The 25,855-nt window shown below is 41.5% G+C and overlaps 1 protein-coding gene across 2 annotated transcripts in view; it reads left to right on the top strand.

The window, feature by feature from the left end:
* Window positions 1–25,855, top strand: part of LOC309560308 (syntaxin-binding protein 1) — a 101,795-nt gene that overhangs the window by 7,103 nt on the left and 68,837 nt on the right. For both annotated transcript variants that reach the window (XM_082263924.1, XM_082263923.1), the window contains exon 2: window positions 16,503–16,552. In XM_082263924.1, coding sequence (XP_082120050.1) covers window positions 16,503–16,552 — 50 coding nt within the window. The remainder of the gene's footprint in view (window positions 1–16,502; window positions 16,553–25,855) is intronic.

Below are 25,855 nucleotides of genomic sequence, written 5' to 3'. Positions count from 1 at the left end.
ACCCTATGGACTAAGACTGGGATGCCATTAAAGTTCATGTGCGTGTAAAGGCAGATGTCCCAATACTTTTGGTAATATAGTGTATAAATATATATAAGATACTGTACAGCCATAGGCAAACATTTTCACAAAGTCTGCTGCCTCAGTTTTATGATGGCAATTTGCATATATTCCAACATGTTATGAAGAGCGATCAGATGAATTGCAATTGCAAAGTCCCTCTTTGCCATGAAAATGAACTTAATCCCATAAAAAACATTTCCACTGCATTTGTGAAGAAGGCTTCAGTGCGCCCAAGAAAGTCTGGAAAGCGCCATCTCCTGAAGTTGATTCAGCTGCGGGATCGGTGCACCACCAGTGCAGAGCTTGCTTAGGAAAGGCAGCAGGCAGGTGTGAGTTGATCTGCACGCACATTTGGGTGAAAATTTTTGGAGGATGGCCTGGTGTCAAGAAGGGCAGCAAAGAAACCACTTCTCTCCAGGAAAAAATATCAGGGACAGACTGATATTCTGCACAAGGTACAGGAATTGGACGGCTGAGGACTGGGGGTAAAGTCATTTTGTCTGGTGAATCCCCCTTCCGATTGTTTGGGACATCTGGAAAAAACCTTGTCTGGAGCAGAAAAGGTGAGCACTACCATCAGTCCTGTGTCATGCCAACAGTAAAGCATCCTGAAACCATTCATGTGTGGGGTTGCTTCTCAGCCAATGGACTGGGTTCGCTCACAATTTTGCCTAAGAACACAGCCATGAATAAAGAACGGTACAAAAACATCCTCCAAGAGTAACTTCTCCCAACCATCCAAGAACAGGTTGGTGAGGGACAATGCCTTTTCCGGCATGATGGAGCACCTTGCCATAAGGCAAAAGTGATAACTAAGTGACTTGGGGAACAAAACATCAAAATTTTGGGTCCATGTCCAGCTAACTCCCCAGATGTTAATCCCATTGAGAACTTGTGGTCAATCCTCAAGAGGAAGGTGAACAAAAAAACCCCCACAAATTCTGACAAACTCCAAGCATTTATTATGCAAGAATGGGCTTCCATCAGTCAGGATGTGGCCCAGAAGTTGATTGACAACATGCCAAGTCTTGAAAAAGGAGGCTCAACACTGCAAATATTGACTCTTTGCATAAACGTCATGTAATTGTCAATAAAAGCCATTGACACTGATGAAATGCTTGTAATTATACTTCAGTATACCATGGTAATATCTGACAAAAAGATCTAAAAACATTGAAGAAGCAGACTTTGTGAAAATGAAATATTTGTGTCATTCTAAAAACTTTTGGCCACAGCTGTATATACAGTATGTCTATATTTCTCTCATTACATCTAGATAGATAGATAGGTAGTTGGCCCTAAATAGTATTGCATGACAGTTGACCACTCTTTATGCAGCCCTGCAGAGCTAACAGTCTAATGTCACCATCAGTCACACACACTCTTTGTGTAGCTAATAATAGGTAAAAGCAGTTAGCCCACTAGCTAAAACCTATAAAAGTCAATATGTAATGTCATGTGCTACAACCTAGGGTGGCCTAGTTCTGCCCTGCAACTGCTAATATATAAATATAGGTTATTGATTTTTTTTATTTTTTTTTTTAAAAAGCCAGAACAACAAAAAAATCAAAATTTAAGTTTTAAAAAAGAGGGATACTGCTTGATTTGGTACAGAATGTGATGTGTGCACATTGCTGGTAGATAGAGTAGTAGACTTGGATTCTGATCTGATGGGCTCTGAAATAATTGGCCATTGTAGAGTTAAGCAAATGTAGTGCCTGTATGCTATTTAAATATAATAGACATAAAGTAAAGTCCCCATAGTTTACTCTTTATGGGTGACTCCCATACACAAGCTAGTGCAATTCTGCATTGGCTCAGTGCTGGCGTTCATGAGAGGTGCGCTAGGTCAGCAGGTGGAATTTGACAGACAAGTGTGAAATGATCTTATGTTAAGACTGCATTGGTAGCTGGTAAGAGGGAAATATTTCTAACATGCATTTTTCAAGCAAGAGAAAATAAATACTAACTGCGTACATTTGACTAATTCACTAATTTGGCTCAATGGATGTGGAAATAATCTGTATTCAGTCAATCTAAAAAGACCACTTAAATCTCCCGTAACAATCATTAAATATTTGATCATCTAAAAAATAATCTATTATGCAGAAGATCCTGATGTTTAGAAGACAGCATTTCTGATGCATGAAATTGCAGTTGGCCTGGAAAGCTAAAGGCTGACTGCTTGTAAAAACTTTGTTCATACAGTATGACCAAAGCTTAGCTAAAATATGTAACAGCAAATATCACAGAAAAAAATATTACTGATCGAAGATGAGTTTTTCAGGGGAAGCTGAGTGTTTGCACAGGCATTTTTGCATGTTTTTGAAGATATTTCAGGCTTGAGAATTTTTTTTAATATCATTAGCCAATTTAAAGCTAGTTACTTGACAAAAGACACTCTCATAAATGAGTTTTCCTTGGGCGTTTCACACATTTTTGATGCAGCAATGTAGGTATAGGCAGCCTTTGACCTTGGTGACCGGTGTGTGCTTGTAGCGACGCTAGCAGATGGCACCTTGTAGACCACAGTAAGAAAAATTAGTCATCATCAGCACTTTGGTGTAAATAACCAATGTTTTAGGTCCATGCAGGGTTCATTTCTCAGGGCGACATAGTGACCACCCCAGTGTTTGACAATGGTGGTGGTGGGTATTTGTAGTGTTGCTAGCAGATGGTGCCATATAGCCCACAGCATGAAAGTTAAGCCATCACCAGAATTATTATGCAAATAATGTACACTTTAACTAGTGTAAAGTCACATGCAGGGTTTCTTCCTCAAGGTGACATGGTGACCATTAAAGTCTGTTGAAGACAAAACACTCTGCACCAAAAGAAGCTCATGGACTTTTTCAAACGACAAGCTTCAAGAAACGCTATGTCCAGATGTGAACAGGCATCATTGAATACAATGGAAATTCTAGTATTACGCTTTGTAGTGCTTCTGGTGAAGCCATGTATGATTGTTCCAGGCTGTATAACAGACATAGGGTTTGGTGTACTCTTATACCAAAACTGTTCATAGTTACTCCTTTGGAGTGGTTATGGTGGCTGGAGCTTATGAATGGTTTAGATCAGCCTTTGTTTAGCTTTTTTTTAATATGGAGGTACTCTTGAAATAACTTTCTGGTCTCAAGGAACCCCTGCTTATAATTGCTATATCTACAGTTCACAAATTTTTAACATGATGGTTATTGAGAAGAATGCTGCTTACATTTGTCATAATTGGAAAGAATCCCCCATTACAGATAGCTAATAAGATCATTGTTGTCAGTGGTTGCTTATCTGAGAAGTTGCTCATTGCTTAAGGAACCCCTGGCAAGGTACAGAGGAACCCTGGGGATCCATGGAATCCTTGTTGAGAAAGACTGGTCGAGATGGCGTGAGAGGGACAGGAGCTCTGGAATAGCTGGATAGTGAGTATGTGCCTACAGAAAAGAGATGGAATTTCCCAAGGGATATGAAATGTCTATCTAAATGGGTATTGTGGCTGTAAGATATCAGGGGGACCAGTATTTAGGTGAAGATGTACAGAGGTGGGGGTGAAGAATTAGGAGGTTGGGGTCAATGGTAGAGAGGGGCATGAGGGATAGGAAGTAAGGTCATCAATAGGTGCTAACTGAGGTCCCACCAGTGTACTAAGTTCCTCCTAAAAATGTAGGCGCCTCCTTACGGCGTGGGAGCTAAAGCAGCACTAGGACACATAATAACATCAGTATCCTTGAACATTGACCATACATGAATGTAGGGGATCTTTTTGTCACATCTAATGTGAATCATCTCTTCCATTTTTGCAGCAAAATCTATACAGTCAAACCAGTCTTGCACGTTGGTCGCATTGGTCCTTTTGCAAGTCTTGGGATCACTGTTTTCACAGCGTTAGGCATGTTGGTCGAGATCTACATATCTGTGTGGTGGATAAAAATTAGACTGGGTGGAAACAAAGTGAGTGATCTAAGAGCTTCTCAATAAACAGGTGCACTTGGGATTAAAATGGGCAAGACTAGCACATTTTGCATTGTTTGTAGAGTTCAGATTTTGCTTACTTTGAAAGTATTGATTAGGTCACTTGGCTAGCGTTGATTTATGTGTACAAGTCAAGGCAATTGTGCATACTTTTATCAAGCAACCCTTGTAGATGTCCCCTAATCTGCATGTGACCTTGCTCTCTGTGTGACCTTGTTATCTGTGGGCAAGCAGAGCAATCATAATGAGAGTCCACGCCAACCCAAAGCTCATATTTCAGTTTAAAGTAGACCTCAGTAGGTTGAATCATGCACTTTTACGTTTCATTCTGTTTGGAATTTGAATATAGTAAAAAAAGGTGCTACATTGCAAACACACTTGGCACAAAATATATATTTCAATATTTTTATTGGATTTTCATGAAAAAAGAAAGTCACAACAGTGCAAAGTATGCCGTCAGGTCACGGCCATTAAACATAGAAATAATAAAGCATCTTCAAAATATAGAACTGAAAAAATGTAAACAGTGGGATACTGGCTTAAACTGTAACATATGTATAGCCCCCCATCCCTCACTCTCAAGGCCGGCTAGTCCGGGCCCCGCCACCCCCCCCCCCGGCGCCCCTATGGGAGCTTACTGCGCCCAGGAGGGAAGGCGGCCCCCCGACCCCAATGTCACCTACTTGACTGGGGGAGGCATCTACCAACTGCCATTCCACAAGAAACCTTTCTGTGCACTGAGCCATGGCAGAGGCCATGGTCAAGGGCAAATTCGGACCAACCATGGTCCTCCACCAGTAAAAGCTCTGTGACAGGCATTAGAACTTATAATCAAAAAGAAAAAAGAAAGTGGGATCCAGAAATAAAGAAAAGAGGGAAAGAGCAGTAGGGAATGGGTAGTAAAAGAGAACATTAGCGGTGGGAAAAGGAGGGGTCGGCGCCAAGGCTCTTATCCCCGAATCGGGGTGCACATCTAAGTTTTGTGGTCATAAAGGTCAGCTGTTCTCCTCACCTAAGAAGGAGTAGCCAGATATCTCATCCAGGGGTCCGAAGTTTTTTCAAAGAAGTGCATTTTGTCATTGAGTAAGGCCACCATCCCCTCATATATCATGATCCAGGTCAGCTTGGCTTTCAGCAGCCCTATCGGTACCACCGGAGTCCGCCAGGAACGGGCTATTGCTATTTTAGCGGCTGTGAATATAAAGGCTATGAGGCGTTTAGTATGTGGCACAAAATATATAAATACAGAATCTGCAAGTATGTCAATGTTAGTGCTGGTTCAGTGGTGATGTAGTGTCAATAGTTAGGGAACCTTGCATCCTCAGAGCCCCATGCCTGCAGCTTATCCAGAAGAACTAAAAAAAACCCATCATGAAGAATGGTTTAACTTTTCAGGTTGCTCTGACTGAAAAAAAACCCCGATCCCTTAGGCAATCAGATGATGTCTGGATTTTATGAGTATAGTCAATTATTTTTTGTTCATTTTCTAAACACATCCAGCCATTTTCAATGCCATCTACTGAGTTGGCCAGAGATGGCTTCTGTCGAAGTCTATTCTATATTTTCAGCGCTCCTACTGTAAAGAATCTTTTTTGTGTGTGAAAGTTAAATCTCTTTTTTTCAGTAACAAGGAGTTTGATTGTCTTTGCACCAAGTTTACTATATAGACTGTTTATATATTTACTGTATACAGGGGGGATCATATCTTCCCTTTATCACGTCTTCTAAGGGGAGAATAAATTCAGTACTGTTAATCTTTCTTTATAGCTGAGGTCCTCCATATCCCTTAATAAATCAGTTGCATATTTCCACAACATCCCTTTTGTGAACTGGTGCCCAAAACGGAACTTACTAATAGTTTTGTACAAGATCAAATATATGATACTCTTTATGGAGCCTATACCTCTTTTGATACAAGAAAGCACCTTGCTTGCTCTAGAACAGTGTTTCTCAACCTTTTTTTCAGTCAAGGCACTCTTTAAAATTATGGACAGTCTTGAGGCACCCCATTCTAAAATGTTCTAATTTTACAATAATTTTACATAATGCAGCAACATCCACACAAGTAGGACACCCAATGTTAGAGGGGATTTATTCTTCCAAAGCAAATACATTTTTGCAATATGGTACTGACTAGTATTCTAATGTTTCTCTTCTCCATCACTCAGCTAATGTAACCCCAGTGCTGATGTAGAGGGGCAGGGGAGGGGGATACAAGGATGCTATGCAGGCAACTGACATCCTCCATATAAACTGATGATGCCATTGGTCGTTAGGACGCCGGCAGCTGGAAGGTTGTAATGGTGCACAATGAGAACCTGTGGCTTTGTGTAACCTGAAAGGCAGGCTTCATCTATACAATGTTTGGACAATTTTTAGGTATTTTACCAAGGCAACCCTGAAGAAACCTCAAGCCACCCTGGTTGAAAAAGACTGCTCTAGAACACCCACCTTCAACCAGGGTTCCATGATAACCCTGGGTTCCTTGTGAGGTTGCCAGGTGTTTCTTTAGTTTTGGCTGATTAGCCTCCCATCTGATGAAGCCTGCATAGTTCCAGGGCCAATACCATTTGGCAGAACCAGCAGCATGAAACCAATGATCTTTTTAGCTGTCTTTAAGGTTGGGATTGTTCATATTGACCCCCAATGAATTGGATTAAGTAATTGTTCCCCCAGAAAATTATTTTAGGGCTTCGTCTGGGGTAAAAATGTTGGGAAAGGCTGCTTTAAAGGCCACAAATTAGCATTGCATGCTGTTAATAGATCCACGATTTACCAAGAAACATATACCCCCTTTATCTTCGACTTATCTGGATGTACTTGTGGGTGGGGCTTAACGCGCTCAAGTGGGGCCTCAGTGAGAGCGCTCGCTATTGTCCCCAACGGCAGGCTGAGGCTGCCAATTATGGCAAAGTTGGCATTAAGCAGCATTTCAACTTAAAAGTGATGCTTCTCGATGCTTCAAAACCTTGTAAATTGTGGCACAGTTATTTAACTCATTACACTTTATACGCTATGGATAACAGTTTAACAATATACTTGATAGCTCTTCTCTCTGTATTGTGCAATATTTCTGAGTCGGTACCACTGCGCCTATACCACACTCCACCAGCCCAGTCACCCATCACTTCACTCCCAGTAACATTGATTCATATTATACACTTGAACACTAGAAATCTGAACTCTTCTACATATCCTGTCCTTATTTTTTTTCCCAAAACCTCACTCTGTCTTCCGTGACTTCCAGGCTGGGTCCCTAAGACATTCCTTGCCACAAGTCTGACTGAGCATTGGGGTTTTGATCACTAGGGAAGGAGCTTAAGCACACAGGTTCCTTCACTATCAGAGCCTTCCGTCACCTTTGCCAAGTCACATGGCTTCCCGCCCTGTTGGTTGCTTCTGTACTCAACATTACAACTGTAATCCTTAGCAACGGCAATACAGCCTCCTCTGATTTCTGTTTCTCTTCCTGTCCCCTTTTTAATCCCTGTTCTTCTGATATGCCATACATGCATTGTGCCCCTTTAAGGTCCTCAAGTAACTTCAAGTAACTTCAGTCCAAGCCAAATTAAATAACAATAAATGTTCTTTACTGAAGTGTTAGGAGTAGCAAATGAACAGTTCAACAAAAGTGTCTTCAATACACATTCCTGTATACCATCTTCTCCCTGCTCCTTAGCTAGTCCAATGGTTCTCCTGATTGCCCCATACAGTAGTTATACCTTTGATAGGTGAGAAAGTCTTTAGACAAGAGTACATACTCCTGGAACCATGACAAGGGGTGGTCACGTGCAAAGTAGAGCATCACATCCTTAGCACCATTCTGTTCCTTGAATGGGGAGACCTGGAATCATACCGTAGGGGGTCTTGCTAACTACGGCGCCCCCCCAATAGGTGAATTAATTCCTTTTTATGTGTTTGCTCCAGCAGAGGCAGTACTTCCCCAAAAAGCTGACCAGCGGAGTTAGCCCTTACCGAGTACCACCGAAGGCAGGGCAAGCACAACTAAACAATGCAATATTATAACACACAAATCTAATCATAGACATCAACTGAAAAACAATAGAGGATTTTAATAAAAGACAAGCATTTGGCATCCACCTGCTTACATACTCCCCCAGATTGTATGATACTTCTAAGTGTTCTGTTCTTAGGTGGATAACTTAGATTTATCGAAATAAACCTCATTTGCCATTTAGCTGTGAAAGGACCTGTAGGAGTGAAAATCTTAGCTGGCCGTGTGGCAGAAAACTCTGGGGAGTCACCCATGCTTTGGGAGGAGTATGTCCTTTTGGGGGCCCATCTGAAAAAGTTTTCCCAATGCTTGAAGGGCTTTAGTGCCGGTTCACACTTATGCGCTTGCGCTTGCAATGCGAATTTGCAGTGCGAGTTTCCCTTGTGTTTTTCAATAGTACCAGCGCGATTGTAATGAAAATTTTATTGCGTTGATTATGTTAATTAAGCTCAGGAGGGGTGGAGCTGAGGGGAAAATCAAACAAAAAATAAAAATTCGCACATAAGAATTCGCACATATCTGAACTGATAATGCGAGTCCAGACCGATTTACATTGATGTCTATGGAGACTAAATTCGCAACGCAACTCTGTAAACTCGCACAAGACCCTTTTTATCATCGCATCACATTCGCATCTGGATCGCAACGCATAGATGTGAACGAGTGTCACGAATTCAATGAATTTTGTAAATGCATGCGATTGGAGACTATTTAGAACGCATAGCATTCGCAGTACAAGCGCATAAGTGTGAACCGGCACTTAGCGATGGTAACACAATGGTAAGGGTGTGCTTACTTAGAGAAACTAGCTTGCATGCCCAACATGCCAGGCTGTTTATTTTTTTATTCTGGACGGGTTTGTTTTTTTTCATTTGCAATTTTTTTGTAAAAAAAAAAGAAGAAAAAAACATTCACATCTTGTGAGTGTCATTTTTGTTAGAAAAACAAATGTAAATATGCCCCAAAATCTGTTCAAAAACAGTAGCCTGTTTGCTGTCCTTAAAGTGTTACTAAACCCACAAGTGTAAAATCTGTCTATAGATGCAGAATAGCATGCTTGTTATACTCACAGTGTAACTTAAGAGATTAATCCTCTGCATTGTGTAAAAAGGCTGTGTGATCCTGTATGCCCAGATCCTCCCCCTCCTGCATGTTCACACTGGACAAGTCCAGATAAGCACAATAAGTGTAGTTCAGCTGCACATGCTCAGTTTGGTCTCTATTTCTCAGAGAACACTTCCTGGTTTTAGCTGAGCTATTCAGGTCACATGGTATTATTAACATCACACATTTGGGTGTGTACACAGATCCTAAAAGACAGCCCAGTCCCTCCCTCCTCCTCCATACCCAGTAACTTAAAAAGAACACAGTGGGTGGGATGTCACATCTTGATTGATGGATGATTTTTTTTTTCTTGGGAGTGTACATGTGATCAGCACAGGGCCAATCAGTACTGCCCAGACATGTTCAGACAGAGAATTAAGGGTCTTGAAGCCTGATAGGACAATCGTGGGAGAAATGAAAACTACCAGCACTCATTGATACAAGATTGCTCTAATTGCTATATACAGCTGATGAGAAAAGGTATTTAGCAGTTTATATTTACTAAACTAATTGCATTTCCATGTTCTATGTACTGTGGAAGACCAGATATAATGAATGCAGGTTCTAGTAACACTTCAAATGCATAAAAAAACCCACAATGCTCTTAAATGTCAGAGACCCTGTGATTTTGCCTGCCTGGAAATTAGAAGGGGCATGGGAGTAACATTTTTTTTCACCATAGCATCGAAACATTCATTTCAATTTAGTAAAGCTGACCTAAGCCTTAAAGTGATTGTAAACGATCACCTTGTAAAACAACCCATTCCGTTTATAATAGAAATGAAAGGCAAAACTTTTTGTATAGATACAAAAAACAATATAAATACCTTTTTTTTCCTTTTTTAGAAGTGATCACAAGCCTGGGGGAGGAGAAGGAGCAGCACACTGAGCTTGCCAGTGAATGGCTGTGCAGCGGGGGGGTGTCAGGACAAGTCTGATCGTTGGAGGAGAGTACACTGAGTTCCTGGGATAGCTAGAGAACTGTACCACGGTGTGTTCTCCTGCTTAGTGTGGTCAGTTTTTAAAAGTAAAGCCAAGGGACTGGCAGGAACACCAGGTATTTCACACAGGAAGCAATACAAAGAGAACAGGATACTTTTTCATACAAGTACATGGTACAGCAGGCACATATCAGGAATATGAAGTTTTGAGGTGAAAAATGCTTTAAGTCTGGTACACACATTTAGTTTTTTTGTTTTTTTTCAACCCAGCAGGCTGAACAAAAAAAGAAGCAGAGAGATTGCTGTACTAACTAAGCGATGCTAGTGCAGCAAACTCTCCAACTGTGCATTTTTGTTCCTTACCAGAATACACTAATCAGCACTTGCAGCCATTGGCTGTGAGCACTGATCGGATGCTGGTTTTCCAGCAGGTCCCTTCAACACAAGCAGATCTCTAGACCGGCTTCTGTCAGAAAGACAGCTGTACACATGGTCCAAATGTCAGCCAGCTCCTGCTGAACCGGTATATATTCTGACCGTGTGTACTCAGCAGATTCATTTACAATGTGGTATTTAGTGACAAGTCCACTTTAAGATAATTGTACATAGGTAGGTTAATATATTTTTATATTAGGCAGGCTGGAAAAGAACTAGTTTGCTATAAAAACAAAAGAGATAAATTCCTGGTAAAAACTCATTGTAAGGTCTCTTTGCAGTGTGTCATCCTCGCCTGCTTTTATTTGCTCAGCTGTTCACAAAAGATACATTCTGAATGAGCTGGCCACATGAAGCTGGCCATTTCTGGACAGAAATCAAGTTGGTAGACCAATTATTTGAATTCCGTATGGCTAGCGTGCTTAATGCGGCAGTCAATTTTCTGTTTTAAAATGAAGGAACAAACATGGTGGAAATGTATTTTTTTTTTAAATAAACGATTTTCAAATATGTAAAAATTAAGTGAAATGCGCATAAGCTGTAGGGGTAGTAGTAAAAATCAATCAGAGAAAAAAAAGTTTAATGTTGAAAACGATCAGAAAAAAATTGAAGTTCGCAGGAAAATTTCTGATGGAACCACTGGCCCATCGAATGCTATATTGAAAGAATGTTTCAATTTTTGTTCGAATTTTCATTCATTTTCTTACTCATCTATGGCAAGCTTAAATTGTATGTAAAACAATACCAAAATTTAATTTTCAATATTTTTTCATCTGCAGCTTTTATTAAAATAGCTGGTGATCCCTCCTGTTATAGAGTGACAGGGCTTTGTCTCCCACCTCCACTCCCAAGTTGTGCTCCTGTGTTGTCACCTTAAGCTAGAGTATATGTTGCCATCACACCAAGGACCCATGTAACTACAGTATATACCATACGTAGCTGATGCCCCTGGCAGCTGGAAATCACTGAAGTAGACACTGCTACTCCAGTGATCTCCACTTGCTTGTGGGTCCTGTGCTGCCCTGGTGCATTTAGAATACAGGAGTTCGGCCTCTCAGCATGGGCACCATTCAGAGAATGCTGTCAGGATGCGATTCTAAACCTTGTACCTCTGTGGTGTCTCTGGCTGTGCTTCTTTTAACTGTCCCACCTAAGGTGCTGGACAGGTCTCAGCCTGATTCCTTGGACATCCTTGCTTTGTGTCTTGCTTCTGGTGAGCCTTGTACCCTTTGCTCCTCCCATGAACTTCCTGATTTAAGCCATGTCTCTGCACTTCCTGTTTGCCAGATTTTTGTGCTCTCTCCAGCAAATATTGTGCATCTTGCTGCTGTCCATATTTCACTACCACATGTTACCAAATTTTGGATTGTTCCTTGACTACACTTCCACTAGCTCCCAACCTGTTCCATCTGCCATCAGACCCTGGATTGCTCACCTCCTGGTGGGGCGATCCTGAGGATTGCGACCTGGCGCTAGCACGCAGCAAATCATCTCACCATCAGGAGCTCTGGTGAACACCGGTTAGTGCTTAGACCCCTTCTCCTGGATGAGCCGTGTCATCCGCCACCAGGGTGACTTGCTTGTGTATTTATTTTGCTGGTCGGTGGGAGCCTCTCTTCTGCTATAGCTATAGGTCTCTGAGACTGACCTCTGACTATGACAAATGGCTTGCATTTTCTGAATTAATGCAAAGCATTCTCTGATTGGAAAGGCAGGGAGGAAGCTTGGATTACATTGTAAGGGCTTTTCAAATGAAAATCTCACCTTTTATGGCCAGCTTCAATCTCAGGGTTCCATGAATGCAGGAGAATTTCTGGGACATATCTTATTGTCCATTGTCCTAAAAGAGACATCTTTTGTAATCATCTTCTTTCCAATTTGAATTGACTATAGCATGTTTGGGTTACCATGGCAGAGAAAATAGGCTGTATTCTCCCAGGAATTAATGTGAATGGGTTTGTTAAGTCCTAGAGTGCTGCAGAATTGTCACTGTATAAATTAATAAATGGTCCTGAAAATAGGTGGCCTTTCCAGGGACAAACCTTCAAATAATTGGGACAGCCAATAGAAATCAGGATGAGTTAATAATGAAGGCCGAAAGGAAACAGTTGTTGTGGAGTCTGGTCTTTGGAATTCTATTACCCTCCCACAATCTCAGCAGTGACAGATTGTAAGTAGGTAATCAGCTTGTACTCAAAGGACGCAGTAATTAATCACTTAAATAGGGCCCCTTCCTTTGTTTTGTGCTCACTACACCGTAAGTTTCTCCAGGGGAAAAATGTTTAGCTTTGGATGTGGAGATCTGATATAAACCTCATACAAAAGCACACCTTTTATCATTTTAGTTCATTCCTTGAAGGCTAAGTCCAAAATGAAAATGTTAAATCTCTTAAGGGCCATACACACAGGCCGAATATTGGCCGTTCCAAAGAAAGTGTCTGCCATTCGGTCCGTTTGTACGGCAACCAGACTGAAAGAAGCCGGGGGAATGTACGGCTTCTGTCGAAGAGGCATGGCCGAAAAAGCCAATGGCTGAGAGTGCTGACCAATGTGTTCTGGCAGGGCGGCATCTCCCTGTCAGAAGGGGGGGGGGAGATCGCTGTACTAACATCAGATTGTTAATACAGGATCTCCTTCTGATCTCTTCAGTTTTTTTTTTTTGTTCAGACCACTGGGTTGAATGAAAAAAGAAAAACTGATAGTCTGGACCAGGCTTTACCTGGCTGTTCCACTCCCAATGGCTTGCAGTATGAGAATTGTTATTCAGTTCTTCCTTGGGTTTATACTGCTGTCCAGGGCTTTGGGACAACACATTTCAAGGGTTGAATGCTCATTAAGTCTAGGGCTTCTGAATAAGAAGCAAAAATACTTACCTAATCCTGTGCTCTAGCAGGGTCTTTCCAGAACTGCGACCTGCAGGGTAGCCACCCGTCAGTAAATTCATGGACAGTACACAGTTGTTATTTGGAGTAGTGTGCTTTTTTTAAATGTAAGCATTTTTGTTATGTGGCTTTTGTGTCTTTTATAACTACACATCTCTGGCACATGATAACAGTGTATTTATCAAGACCTTAGAAACATTGGAAGTAACAGTATAAGCCTGTGGCTTCGCTAGTCACTAGATTTCCTCCACCCAGTCCTAAGGTTACTGCAGATCTCCTACCTCCCATAGTGCCTCCCAGCTTCCATAGTGCCACCTAACCTCCCATAGTGGTCCACCATGCACCTAACCTACCAGTGTCCTGAGGCCCCCTGACAGCCCTCAGCTTCCAAAGTGTCCCCTAATCTCCTGCGGTGCCCCCAGCTTGCTACAGAACTTCCAGCCCCCCATAGTGCCCCAGCCTCCAACAGTATCCCACAGTGCCCCCAGTCCCCACAGTGCACACCAGTTTCCCACTTTTCCCCTGGAATGCCTTTAGCTTTATGAAGAAACCCACAGCTCTCTACAGAGATCCAGTCCCCCACAGTTGCCATAGATCTTAGGAGCAAAAACTCCTTTAGAACCCCTATCCTCGCACAATGACACCCAGCCCATCCAGAGTCTCCCAGCATACCAATACATTTTGTGTATTCCCATACTTTTATGATGTTATTATAACTTTTTTTTACTGTTAGGGCATTGAAAGTTTTGGAAGAATTGCCCAGGTCCTTGTGTCAATTAGGTCGAGAACCACTGATCCACACAGAAGCATATAGACACTACAAATATGATGGTGTTAGCACACAACTCATCAAAGCCTGGGTTATATTGCCAATCTCCTAATGCTCAATATTTGTGTATTATATGATGTCTTGTGCCTATACCTCTCTGCATTATGTGAGATCTGTGGTAAATATCCAACATATTTTTGAGCACAAATTTTACCATGGCATATTCTTTAGTCTCTGTGCCTTGTACAAAATGGGACCTAGTGAAACATAATTATTAAAGAGAACTAAAATATGACCATTTTGTAAATACAGATAAATTCAGTTCAGATTCAGTAAATACAGATATTTTTTTACAGTTTACTGTTTCTGATACCTACGAACACAGTGCAATGGCCATTCGACTTTTTGTTCTATGTTTGTGATATCATCAAGCTTGATTATTCATATCTTTCCAAAGGTGCTTTTCCACTGCATGGAACCGAACGGTTCGGCTCGCTTTTGTGCTTTTCCACTGCTGGTACCGCATGGTACGGTGTAGGAACGGTTAGGTACGGTACGGTACGGCGGCGCTTTTCCACTACATGGAACCGAACGGTACAGCTCGCTAAAACAGTACCACCTCAATTGTGGTTCGAAGAGGTACCATACCGGTTCCATATCCCACAATCCTTTGCATGCAGCTGACTGTTTGTCACTACTAGCCACTGATTGGTCAGAGAATCGTTGTTATCCCACCCACTATCCCACCCACTTACTTTAGTACTACTTTAGTGGAAAAGCAAACCATACCAAACCGTACCGAACCGTTCCAACACCGTACCATGCGGTACTATGCAGTGGAAAACCAAGCAGGGCCAAGTAGAGCTGAGCCGGTACTTGCAGTAGAAAAGTGCCATATGTGACCCAAAACATGCCACCATGTTCTGGCCCTGCCAAAATTGGGAGTCTTGACAGTATTAATTCTTGTACCTAAAATTAGGAGCACACCCCATTAAGAAAACGTATAGAAAAAAGCAGACGTGGCTTTTTATCCTTTATTTTAGTGGATTATTGTAATGGAGCTTTTTGTAGGGTTGACCATGAAGAATATATAGGGATGGTGGCAGCCCATACCTACAATTGAAGGAAAAGAACAAAGAACAAGTAAAAAAAAAACATGAAGAAAAAAACATTTCTGGAATAATTTATGCTTCTACAAGATAGTAATGCACTGTGTTTGAATCTGTCAACTGTGTTACTGTATATTGAAATCTTTTCTTCCCCATTAAGTAAATAGACATGCATGCTAATATTCTATGAGCAGTGTGTATGTACGGCATATGCCCTCAGGTACCATTTTTATCTCTAGAGAACAATAGGATATGGTTCACAAAGCCCCCTACCAAACAATGCAGGTGAAGTCCTTGCAGCTGCTGTTGGGAAAGTAGTATGGGGCTGAATTTTGTTGGTTGTATAATTCATCCAGGTGATACTTGGGCACTTCTACTAGACATTTATTTAGCAAGTTGTGTCAAATATATAAAATATATACAGTATATATGTAAATTCCTGATAAACAGCAAACAGATCTTCAAGTTCTCAGCTGGTACATTAAAATGTAAATGTGTTCTGATAATTATTAGATACGGCATTGCTGCAGTAATCCCAGCTGTTTTAAAATTGTAGGGTAGAGGTTCTGAGACATAGGGAGTCCAGAATGAAGGAATGGGGGCATATGTTAGCATATCTCCAAAAAATCTGCATCACATGTAGTGCTGTTCACAGCTCATTGTGTTCCTCTGGTTATATTTATTATTTTTCATATCTGGTGATATCCACACACTAAATTCATTGATTGTAAAATTACATTTAATTAAGTTTAAATTAATTTGTTTAATTTTAAATGACAATAGTTCAATGAGGCAACTGATTACGTAGTTGACTAGTAGTGAATAGTTGACAAAAGTCTTTAGCTACAATATTGATTGTGTAGCCATGGACTTACAGGTGGCCCTTTAGCTTATTTATGTGTAGCATTGTCTACACCCTGGACATCTTTATTTTTAATTTTGAAAACTTTTGCTAAAAATGTATTGAAACAGAAGTTAGAAAAATCACTGAAATGTTTACATGGGTGACAGCATTATTTAAAATCTATATAGGTGCTATTTATCGTGACCATGCACATATTGCCCAGTTGTGCGTAGTTCTTCACTCTTTCAGTGTTGGATTATGTTTGCAATAAATTCTTTATTATTTTGTTTCCTATAAGCATGTTAAGTAAAAAAATCTGACTTTTGAGTTGAAATGTTTTATGATAATTAAAAAAATGCTACTTTATGTTACAGAGATCATGCATGATGTGATCAGGAAGGTTAAGAAGAAAGGAGAATGGAAGGTACTGTGCCTTATATTATCATTACATTAAATTTTACAGATGTGAAGTTTGCAGTTGCTTTTTTGTTTTGCTCTAAGGCATTGTCCTTGAAATGTATGAAGGGTCAGTGATGCCACTGGTGAGATGGCACTTTTTAGAAGAGGGCATGGGGGCGTGAGAAGCACTCTGTCTTTCCTGACCTCTAACAAAAAAAGCATTCATGGCTGCTAGAAAAAAATGTTAATGTATCCTGAGCTAGCTCGCTAGATCTCAAGGTTTGTAAAATGCAATACTGCAGACATGTAGGGAGATACATTTCTTGTGTGTTACTCTAGAACAGCCTTTCTCAACCTTTTTGCCCCAGAGGAATCCTTGAAGTAATTTTAAGGTTCCGGGGAACCCCTGCTAAAATCAATTCAGTGGGAAGAATGCCGTTTATGCTGGTGGCCAATGGGTAGAATGCCCCCACCCCCAATGGTGGTGAGACTGCCACCATAGCAGACAGTTAAAAGGACTATTGGTGAAACATTGCTAGCTCTGCCAAGTGGTGTTGACCCCAGAATTACGCAGACATGATCAGGTGGGAGGCCAATCAGCCACAGCTCAAAGAAACCCTAAGCAACCTCTGGAGGAACCCAAGGGTTTCATGGAACCCTGGCTGAGAATTGCTGCTCCAGAAAATGAGCCTGGAGAAAGGGTCCTGACTGAGAGCATTTGACAGCTTGCCTAGGAAGTATCTAGGAAAAAAATTAAAGCTCAACTCCAATCCTGTAAACAAAATATGCCGATCTATAATACATTTTGACACCACAATAGTAGATTATCCAACAAATTTCCAATAAACAGGGTGTGGCTGGGATGTGAACAAGACCAGTTGCTTGAGCGCTGATTTCCTCTTTTTTCACCCCAGGGACTAAGCATCAGGTCTCCTGTGTGCCCATGCTCCATCTCCAGCTGTTTAGATTTCTCTGTGCAACCCGCACACTACTCAGGCCCGGGCTAGTACTCCCCACTCTTTTCTTATGGTGGCTGTCTTGACCACGCAGTCTCCAGCTGAAGCCATATTGGTCGGCACCCAGGCCTGCATGGGGGATGGTAAAGCGGACAGCCCCTCAAGTGTGGACATGCAAGCTGTGATTACAAAATGCAAAGAGATAATTACCTCTAAGATAGACTTTCTGGCCACTGACCCCTGTCCTGTCTAATCCGTCATCATCTAGAAAAGTTCTCCCACCTAACCGAAGTAGAGGATCACATCTTGCAGATGGAAGGCACAGTTCCGTCAGACTTCAGGGAACTCAATGCCCTCCAGCTCCAGGTCAAGGCACTCAAGGAGAAGGCCACTGATATGGAGAATAGGCTCCGAAGAAACAACATCAGAATCCTTGGCCTGCCTGACTGAGCAGAGGGGACCAAACTTGGAGTTCGACAAACAGCTACTGACCAGGCTCTCTAAACTTTCTAATATGCGATCAACCTTCGTGCTGGAACGGGCCCATATAGTCCCCTATATGCCTCCCACCCCAGGGGCATCACCATGGCCCTTCTTACTTCTCCTGCTTACCTACTGTGACTGTCCTGCTGGTTTCTAGAACCAAGTTAGACATGCAGTATGAAAACTCAAAGATGGTACTCTTCCCCAATAAGATTCATTAAATCTGCAGATCATACATGGAGATCTGCAAGCATCCTTGGGACAAGGGCATCAAGTCCAGCCTTCTTTATCCCAGCAAGCTCTGGGTAATAGATGGGGATCAAACCCCTTTCTTCAATACCCTGGAGGCGCCTCTTGGGATCTCTCAGGGATTGGTTGTGTTGTGTTGTGGTGTTGTTGCCCATCAGATGTCAATGTCCCCCAGACACAGTTACCCTGAAACTAATAGCATATGTTTCTCACCTGGACTCTGCGTGCTTGTAAGTTGTTTAAAATTCTTTCTTGGAAGAGGTGTTAAACAAAATAAAAAAAGAAATAGAACAATATTTTCAGTTAAATGAAACCCTAGGTGCCACAGAAGTCACAATATGGGAAGCCCATGAAGCTTATATTAGGGGCATGCTAATCTCCATAGGGGCAAATAAGAAAAAAATAATATCAGAAATCTAGGAGTTAGAACAACAACATAAAAAGAAGGCAGATAAAAAGATACAGGGTGCCCTGGTAGTAAAAAGGGAGAAGCTAAAAGAGGTAATAGAACAGGAAACAAGACAGGTTTTTAAAAGAGTGGCTACAGAAAGGTGTAAATGGGGGAAAAAACCTGGAAAACATCTAGGAAGAATCCTAAATAAAAAAAGGTGATAAATTATATAGAGAAAATTGAAAATGAAAAAAAGGAGATAGTACATACAACAACTGAAATAGCCAGGGTTTTTCACAGCTATTTGTAACGCTCCTGCGTTTCATGTATGGTGTGGATTTTCAGCTGCAGAAATATTCCACTTCAGTAGTCATGTAAGAGAGATGCTGAGATACCATTCCCAACCTCAATGACTCATCATGTGTGGAAGGTCTTACTTCAGCTAGTAAATACACACACTCAACAAGCTGGTTCCTAGAGTGACTTTATGTATGTAGTAACACAGTGATGAAGATTTAAGAGACAGGTTGAGTGGAGGTGGTAGGTGACAGACACTTGAAGGTAAGAGAGTAGCAGATGGATGCAGGTAGGTTTAGCAATCATGTATGGTAGCAGATGACAGAGTAGCAGGTGGACATACAAGAGAGATCAACCCAGTGCAGGAATAAGTAGCAGTAGTCTTAAGAGCTAGCAATCTAGATATGCAGATGTGATAAATAGTCTTTACTATGCAGAGCTAGATAGTGTAAGCTTAGTATAAGTTTATAGAGGGTTCCCCTGCGGGGTACTTAGCACTAATAGCAATACAGCCGAAGGTTGGTTCAGGAGGAGCGGATGATCCAAAATCGGGAAGAGAAAAAAAAAATGGTTGCCGATACGAGAATCGGATAAGACTGGTTGCCGATACGAGAATCGGATGAGACTGGTTTCCGATATGAAAATCGGGAAAAAAAAAATGGTTGCCGATATGAGAATCGGATAATACTGGTTGCCGATACGAGAATCGGATAAGACTGGTTGCCGATACGAGAATCGGATAAGACTGGTTGCCGATACGAGAATCGGATCAGGTTGGTAACCGATCTGAGAATCGGATCACTTGTTGCCGATATGAAAATCGGATCAGGTTGGTAACCGATGTGAGAATCGGATCACTTGTTGCCGATATGAAAATCGGATCACTTGTTGCCGATATGAAAATCGGATCAGGTTGGTAACCGATGTGAGAATCGGATCACTTGTTGCCGATATGAGAATCGGATCAGGTTGGTAACCGATGTGAGAATCGGATCACTTGTTGCCGATATGAGAATCGGATCAGGTTGGTAACCAATCTGAGAATCGGATCACTTGTTGCCGATATGAAAATCGGATCAGGTTGGTAACCGATCTGAGAATCGGATCACTTGTTGCCGATATGAAAATCGGATCACTTGTTGTTAGGGTGTCTGCTACATGAACCCCTCACTAGAATCGGACGCATAACCATCCGAAGTAATCCTAGTAGTCCTAGCAACCAATGCTTCTTCAAACATCCTCAGATCCTTCCTACATACCACCGTGCCATTAGAAGCGCGTACGCAGTCAGGTGCAAGAATCTCAATGTTTTCATTGGAAGCTAAAAATGTGCTTGCAAAAATAGGAGTATCTATACCAACATCTGCCAATTTCTGGGTGTCCTTTTCTGATATAGAACGGGGACAGGGCTGGCAACAGCCTTGGTAATTTCCAGACTGTTTTTCAGGGAAGACCCTTCGGATTCGCCTGGCCTCCATTGGGAGAGCCTTAGGCCTATGGGGTCTGATTGGGCAGAATGTAATGAAATGTCCTCCTTCACCACAATAAAAACAAAGGCCACAGATTCTCCTGTGATCTCTTTTTTCTTGTAAGGACAACTTAGTATGTACGGCACCAATCTCCATAGGCTCTTCATCCATCTCTGTAGGATCAGGGTTCAAATGGGATGTGTCAGAGTGACAAGGCTGACTGTTTAAGGCAGGCTTGGACCATGACCAGGCAGGATCACCATATTTATTTGGTTTCCTATTTTCCCTAGGTAGCCGGGGTCTGTGGTTACCTGGAGCAGGTTTAGGAATGGGGTCAACGGCCGAAATCCGAGAAGAACTGGATAATGGCATTCCCATTTTTTCAGACTTCCTTTCTCGTAGTCTTCTATCTATGGTGATACTGAGTTGTATCAATGCATCCAGGGTTTTTGGCAGATCCGCTCGGGCCAGCTCGTCTTTAACAGCCTCTGATAGGCCAAGCCTAAATTGGGTTTTCAGAGATGCATCATTCCATTCTGAATCAAGGGTCCATCTCTTGAATTCTGCGACAAAGTCTTCCACAGGTCTCCCACCTTGGTTCAAGGATCTTAATTGAAAATTGGCAGTACTCTGCCTATTGGGATCATCATATAGGCTAGTAAGTTCTGCTAGAAACAAGGCATAGGAGCTAAGAAGCTGGTCGTTTTTCTCAAAAAGAGAGTCTGCCCAGGCCCGAGGATCGCCTGTTAGGTAAGAAATAATAGTACAAACCTTAATATGATCAGTAAGGTAGGTACGGGGTCTTAACAAGAAAAGTAACTCACATGCGTTTTTAAATTCGCGAAATTTTTTGCGATCGCCTGTAAATACCAAAGGAGGATTTATTTTGGGTTCAGAGGACTGAGCAGAGGTAAGTTGTGTCAGTCTAATTACCTGCTGCGACAGAGCCTGATTGTCTTCTTTTAATTCAGCAAGTGCGTGTATTAACCCAGTTACTTGCTGTTTTAATTGTGTCACCTGAGTGGTTATTTCTGCTGAATCCATTTGTAGGTTCGTTCAATCTGTAACGCTCCTGCGTTTCATGTATGGTGTGGATTTTCAGCTGCAGAAATATTCCACTTCAGTAGTCATGTAAGAGAGATGCTGAGATACCATTCCCAACCTCAATGACTCATCATGTGTGGAAGGTCTTACTTCAGCTAGTAAATACACACACTCAACAAGCTGGTTCCTAGAGTGACTTTATGTATGTAGTAACACAGTGATGAAGATTTAAGAGACAGGTTGAGTGGAGGTGGTAGGTGACAGACACTTGAAGGTAAGAGAGTAGCAGATGGATGCAGGTAGGTTTAGCAATTATGTATGGTAGCAGATGACAGAGTAGCAGGTGGACATACAAGAGAGATCAACCCAGTGCAGGAATAAGTAGCAGTAGTCTTAAGAGCTAGCAATCTAGATATGCAGATGTGATAAATAGTCTTTACTATGCAGAGCTAGATAATGTAAGCTTAGTATAAGTTTATAGAGGGTTCCCCTGCGGGGTACTTAGCACTAATAGCAATACAGCCGAAGGTTGGTTCAGGAGGAGCGGATGATCCGGAAGCGGGATACAGGGATCAGCGCAGCGAGGTTCCGTCAGCGAGGTATGCTTGCAAGCATGAAAGCTTCAAGCCAAGTTAGCATCCAGGTAAGGGTGTTTGAACGAACACATGTGAGTGAGAACCGGCGATTTAAATAGCCATCTAGTCCGGCGCTGAGTGATGACAGCATCAGTCTTAAAGGGAAACACACCTATATGTGTTTCTTCTATCTAGGTAGATGGAAATCACCCGGAAATAATGTGATAGGAGGCACTGAGAGTGCCAGAACCTTACACTATTATAGTGCCTTATATGCTGTAAGGCAAGAATGGACTCAAGAAAGTGAGTTTATAAGCAAGCAAAAAATACAAAAAATATTTAAAGAAAGCAAATCCTCCTAAGATAACAAAAGAAAGAGCACAAGTTTTAGAAGACCCAATTACATATAAAGAAATTAATATAGCATTAAATAATACAGCAGTAGGGAAGAGCCCAGGACCCGATGGGTTAACAATCCAATATTATAAAAAGTTCAAAGAGCAACTGCTTCCAAAACTCTGCAGCTAAATCAATAGGTTGGGGGAAGGTAAAGAAATGAGGAAAGAATCATTGCAGGCTTATATTACAGTTATGTCCAAAGAAGGGAAATATGCAACTCTGTGCTCCAGCTATAGGCCAATTACTCTTTTGAACGTGGATACAAAGTTATATGCAAAGATTCTAGCTAATAGATTAAAGGAGCTGATGCCAGAATGGGTCCAAACAGTCCAGACAGGATTCATCCCAGCAAGGGAAGGGAAAGATAATGGGATAAGAACGCTACTCCTATTACACAAATTGAAAACTGGGAAATCACCGGGTCTATTCCTGTCAATAGATGCCGAAAAAGCATTTGACTGGGTAGACTGAAGATTTATGATGATACAGTTGAGGACTTAGGGATGCGCCCTAGGATAAGATGGATAAAAGCACTTCATAATCACCCTACAGTGTCTGTCAAAGTCAATGGGAGCCTATCACCACCCTTTGAAATGTTCAACGAAATGAGACAGGGATGTCCACTCTTGCCCCTCCTGTTTGTGTTGTCTCTGGAACCACTACTTGCAACTATAAGGAGCTGTACAGACATAGGAGGGGTAAGGATTGGAGATGATGAACATAAAACTGCAGCATATGCTGATGATGTTCTGTTTACGTAACTAATCCCAGAATAACATTACCAAACTTAATAAGAGAATTAAGACTATACGGAGAACTGTCTAACGTAAAGATAAACCCAGTAAAATCAGAAATTCTAAATATAAGTCGGAGTAAAGAAGAAGATCAAGCCCTATGGAATGAATTTCCTTTTACATGAGGGAAAGCAGATATAAAATATCTGGGATAAATGTAACCCCATCACTGGGGAAACTATACCAAGTAAACTTTATTCCACTATTAAACAAGATAAAAATAGAACTTAAAAAAATATCTAGCAGACCCATCTCCTGGATCGGACGAATAAATAGGTAAAGATGGTAATATTACCGAAAATTCTGTATAAAATCCAGATTCACAATAACACAATTCACAATATCCAGACAATTCCAGATTCTGCCAATAACAATTCCACAGACATACTTTAGAACAATATAATCAGTAATTTCAAGGTTCGTTTGGTTAATTTTCAAAATAAGAAACCGGGGAATCCAATATTCAGTATTAAGTAACGGCAAACTGCACGGGGGTTTAGCTACACCAGATTTCAAAAGATATTGTGAAGCAGTATTGTTAGCATGAATGGTAGGATGGACTGAGATTAAAAGTGGAAAAAGGTGGGTAAAGATAGAAAATACACTTAGTAAGGCATTATTGAACAATATATGGATCCCAAAGAGGTTTAGAACACTAGATGCAGAAACACATGAATTGACTAAAAATGTATTTAAGATATGGGACAAAGTTTACAGACAAGCAAAATGGGAATATAGTTCACCACCTATTTCACTAACAGGCACACATTTTTTTCCACCAAGTAATGGAGCACAATTTGGGGAATAGATAAAGAACACACAGTTGAAAGATATAATAAAAAAAAGGAAAGAGTTGGCAATATCAAGAACTAAAACACAAGGGAGATCAGATGATATTGAATGAATTTATGTACTTACAGCTAAAGCATTTTTTATCAACCCTGCCACAGCCAATTCAGGCAGAAGAAGATTTAAACCCAATCTGAACGGCAAAGGCGTAACTAGAACCTTCAGGGCCCCGGTGCAAGAAACCAGGAAGGGCCCTTCTCTTCAAACTTGGGGCTCTTCCCACTGATCCTGGGGCCCTTTACTCTCGTTGCGGGGCCCTTTATTACGGTCCCGCAGTGGGACCCTTTCACAAGTTCTGCAGTGGGCCCCCTTCCTGCCATCTTGGGGCCCCATGGTGGTGGAATGCCAGGGCCCAGTCGCAAGTGTGACCTTTGTGATCCTGGAAGTTCACCCACTGGTGTCAGTAGTTTTTATTTTTTTGGTTTTAATTGTATTATTTTTTATCATTTTATTTTATTTTTTTTTACAATGTCACTGACTATGACTCTGTCCATTCAGAAAAGGAAGGAGCTGGTAAATTACATATTTACCGATCCCTTCCTTCTCTATTGTGACACATCCCCTACAGCACCTGGGAGGAGAGGGGAGGGAGCACATTGGGGGAGGCAGCACAGTAAGGGGGGGGGCAGGGGAGCACACAGGGGCCCAGAGACAGCAGAGCACAAATGAACTGGATAGGAGGAGCGGTGGGGGCAGCATACAAAGGAACCAATCTCCTCCATTTTCCTCCTGCAGCTACAGGAGGAAAAAGGAGGACAGTGATTTCTCTACATGCTGCCCCCGCCGCCCCTCCTATCCATGTGTACAGGGGAGCTGCACAGGCCCCCTGGAGCATGGGGCCGGTTGCGATTGCAACCCCTGTAGTTACGCCCCTGCTGAACGGCTTTGTAATACACAGATGGGTGCAAAGCACTCTATTGGCCAGATCTACAAAATATTTACAGAGTTGACAGAGCCGAAATTACCCCCATTCATTAAAAAATGGGAAAGGTTGCTGGAAACACGTTTAGAAGAAAGACAAATAAGTAAAATACTAAGAGCAACACATAGCATGGCGGTTAACATAAATACAATTGAAACGAATTATAAATGTATGTCAAGATGGTAACACCAGAGAGAGCACAAAAATACCAACCAGATGAATCATCACAGTGTTGGAGAGGCTGTCATGAGAAATAGACAATGACCCACTTAAGGTAGGATTGTCCTAAAATCCGGGAGTACTGGCAAGATGTAGGACAATGCATTACAGAAATACAGGTATAGAAATACCAGATGATCCATGGTGCTGCTTATTTCATAGTAACAATAAAAACGATAAAACAATATGGGAGCAGCACAGTTGTTTCCAAAGAGATGGTTTGACCCAGATAGATCCTCAGTAAAGGAATGGTTTAAAAGAGTGGATCATATATACAACATGGAGTATCTATGCAGTAGGGAAGAGGATAAGATGGAAAATGTATACGAATTTGGGAAAAGTGGATGGATTTGAAGAAAACAAGTAAATACGTAGAAATATGTATAGAATAAGAGATAAAGAGAGAGAAGGAGAGGGATATAGGGAGGTGGGGAGAAAGAACAGAAGAGAGAGGCACAGGAATAAAAGGGAGGACGGGAGAGTGGGAGGGAGGAAGGAGGGGTAATAGAAATGTTCTTGGGGGTTATTCATGATTTGTATTTGATTTTTATGTATGTGATTCTTCTTTGTGCTGAGAAAATAAATACAATTTAAATAAAAAAAAGAAATAATAAATTCTTTCCTGGAATGTCCAGGACCCTAACTTCAGATTTAAACAGGCATGCAAAAGACACATCATTT

The sequence above is a fragment of the Pelophylax lessonae genome, assembly GCF_965119305.1.
Source record: "Pelophylax lessonae genome assembly, chromosome: 7".
In the NCBI taxonomy this organism is placed as follows: domain Eukaryota; kingdom Metazoa; phylum Chordata; class Amphibia; order Anura; family Ranidae; genus Pelophylax; species Pelophylax lessonae.
This window is presented reverse-complemented; position numbering and strand designations above follow the sequence as displayed.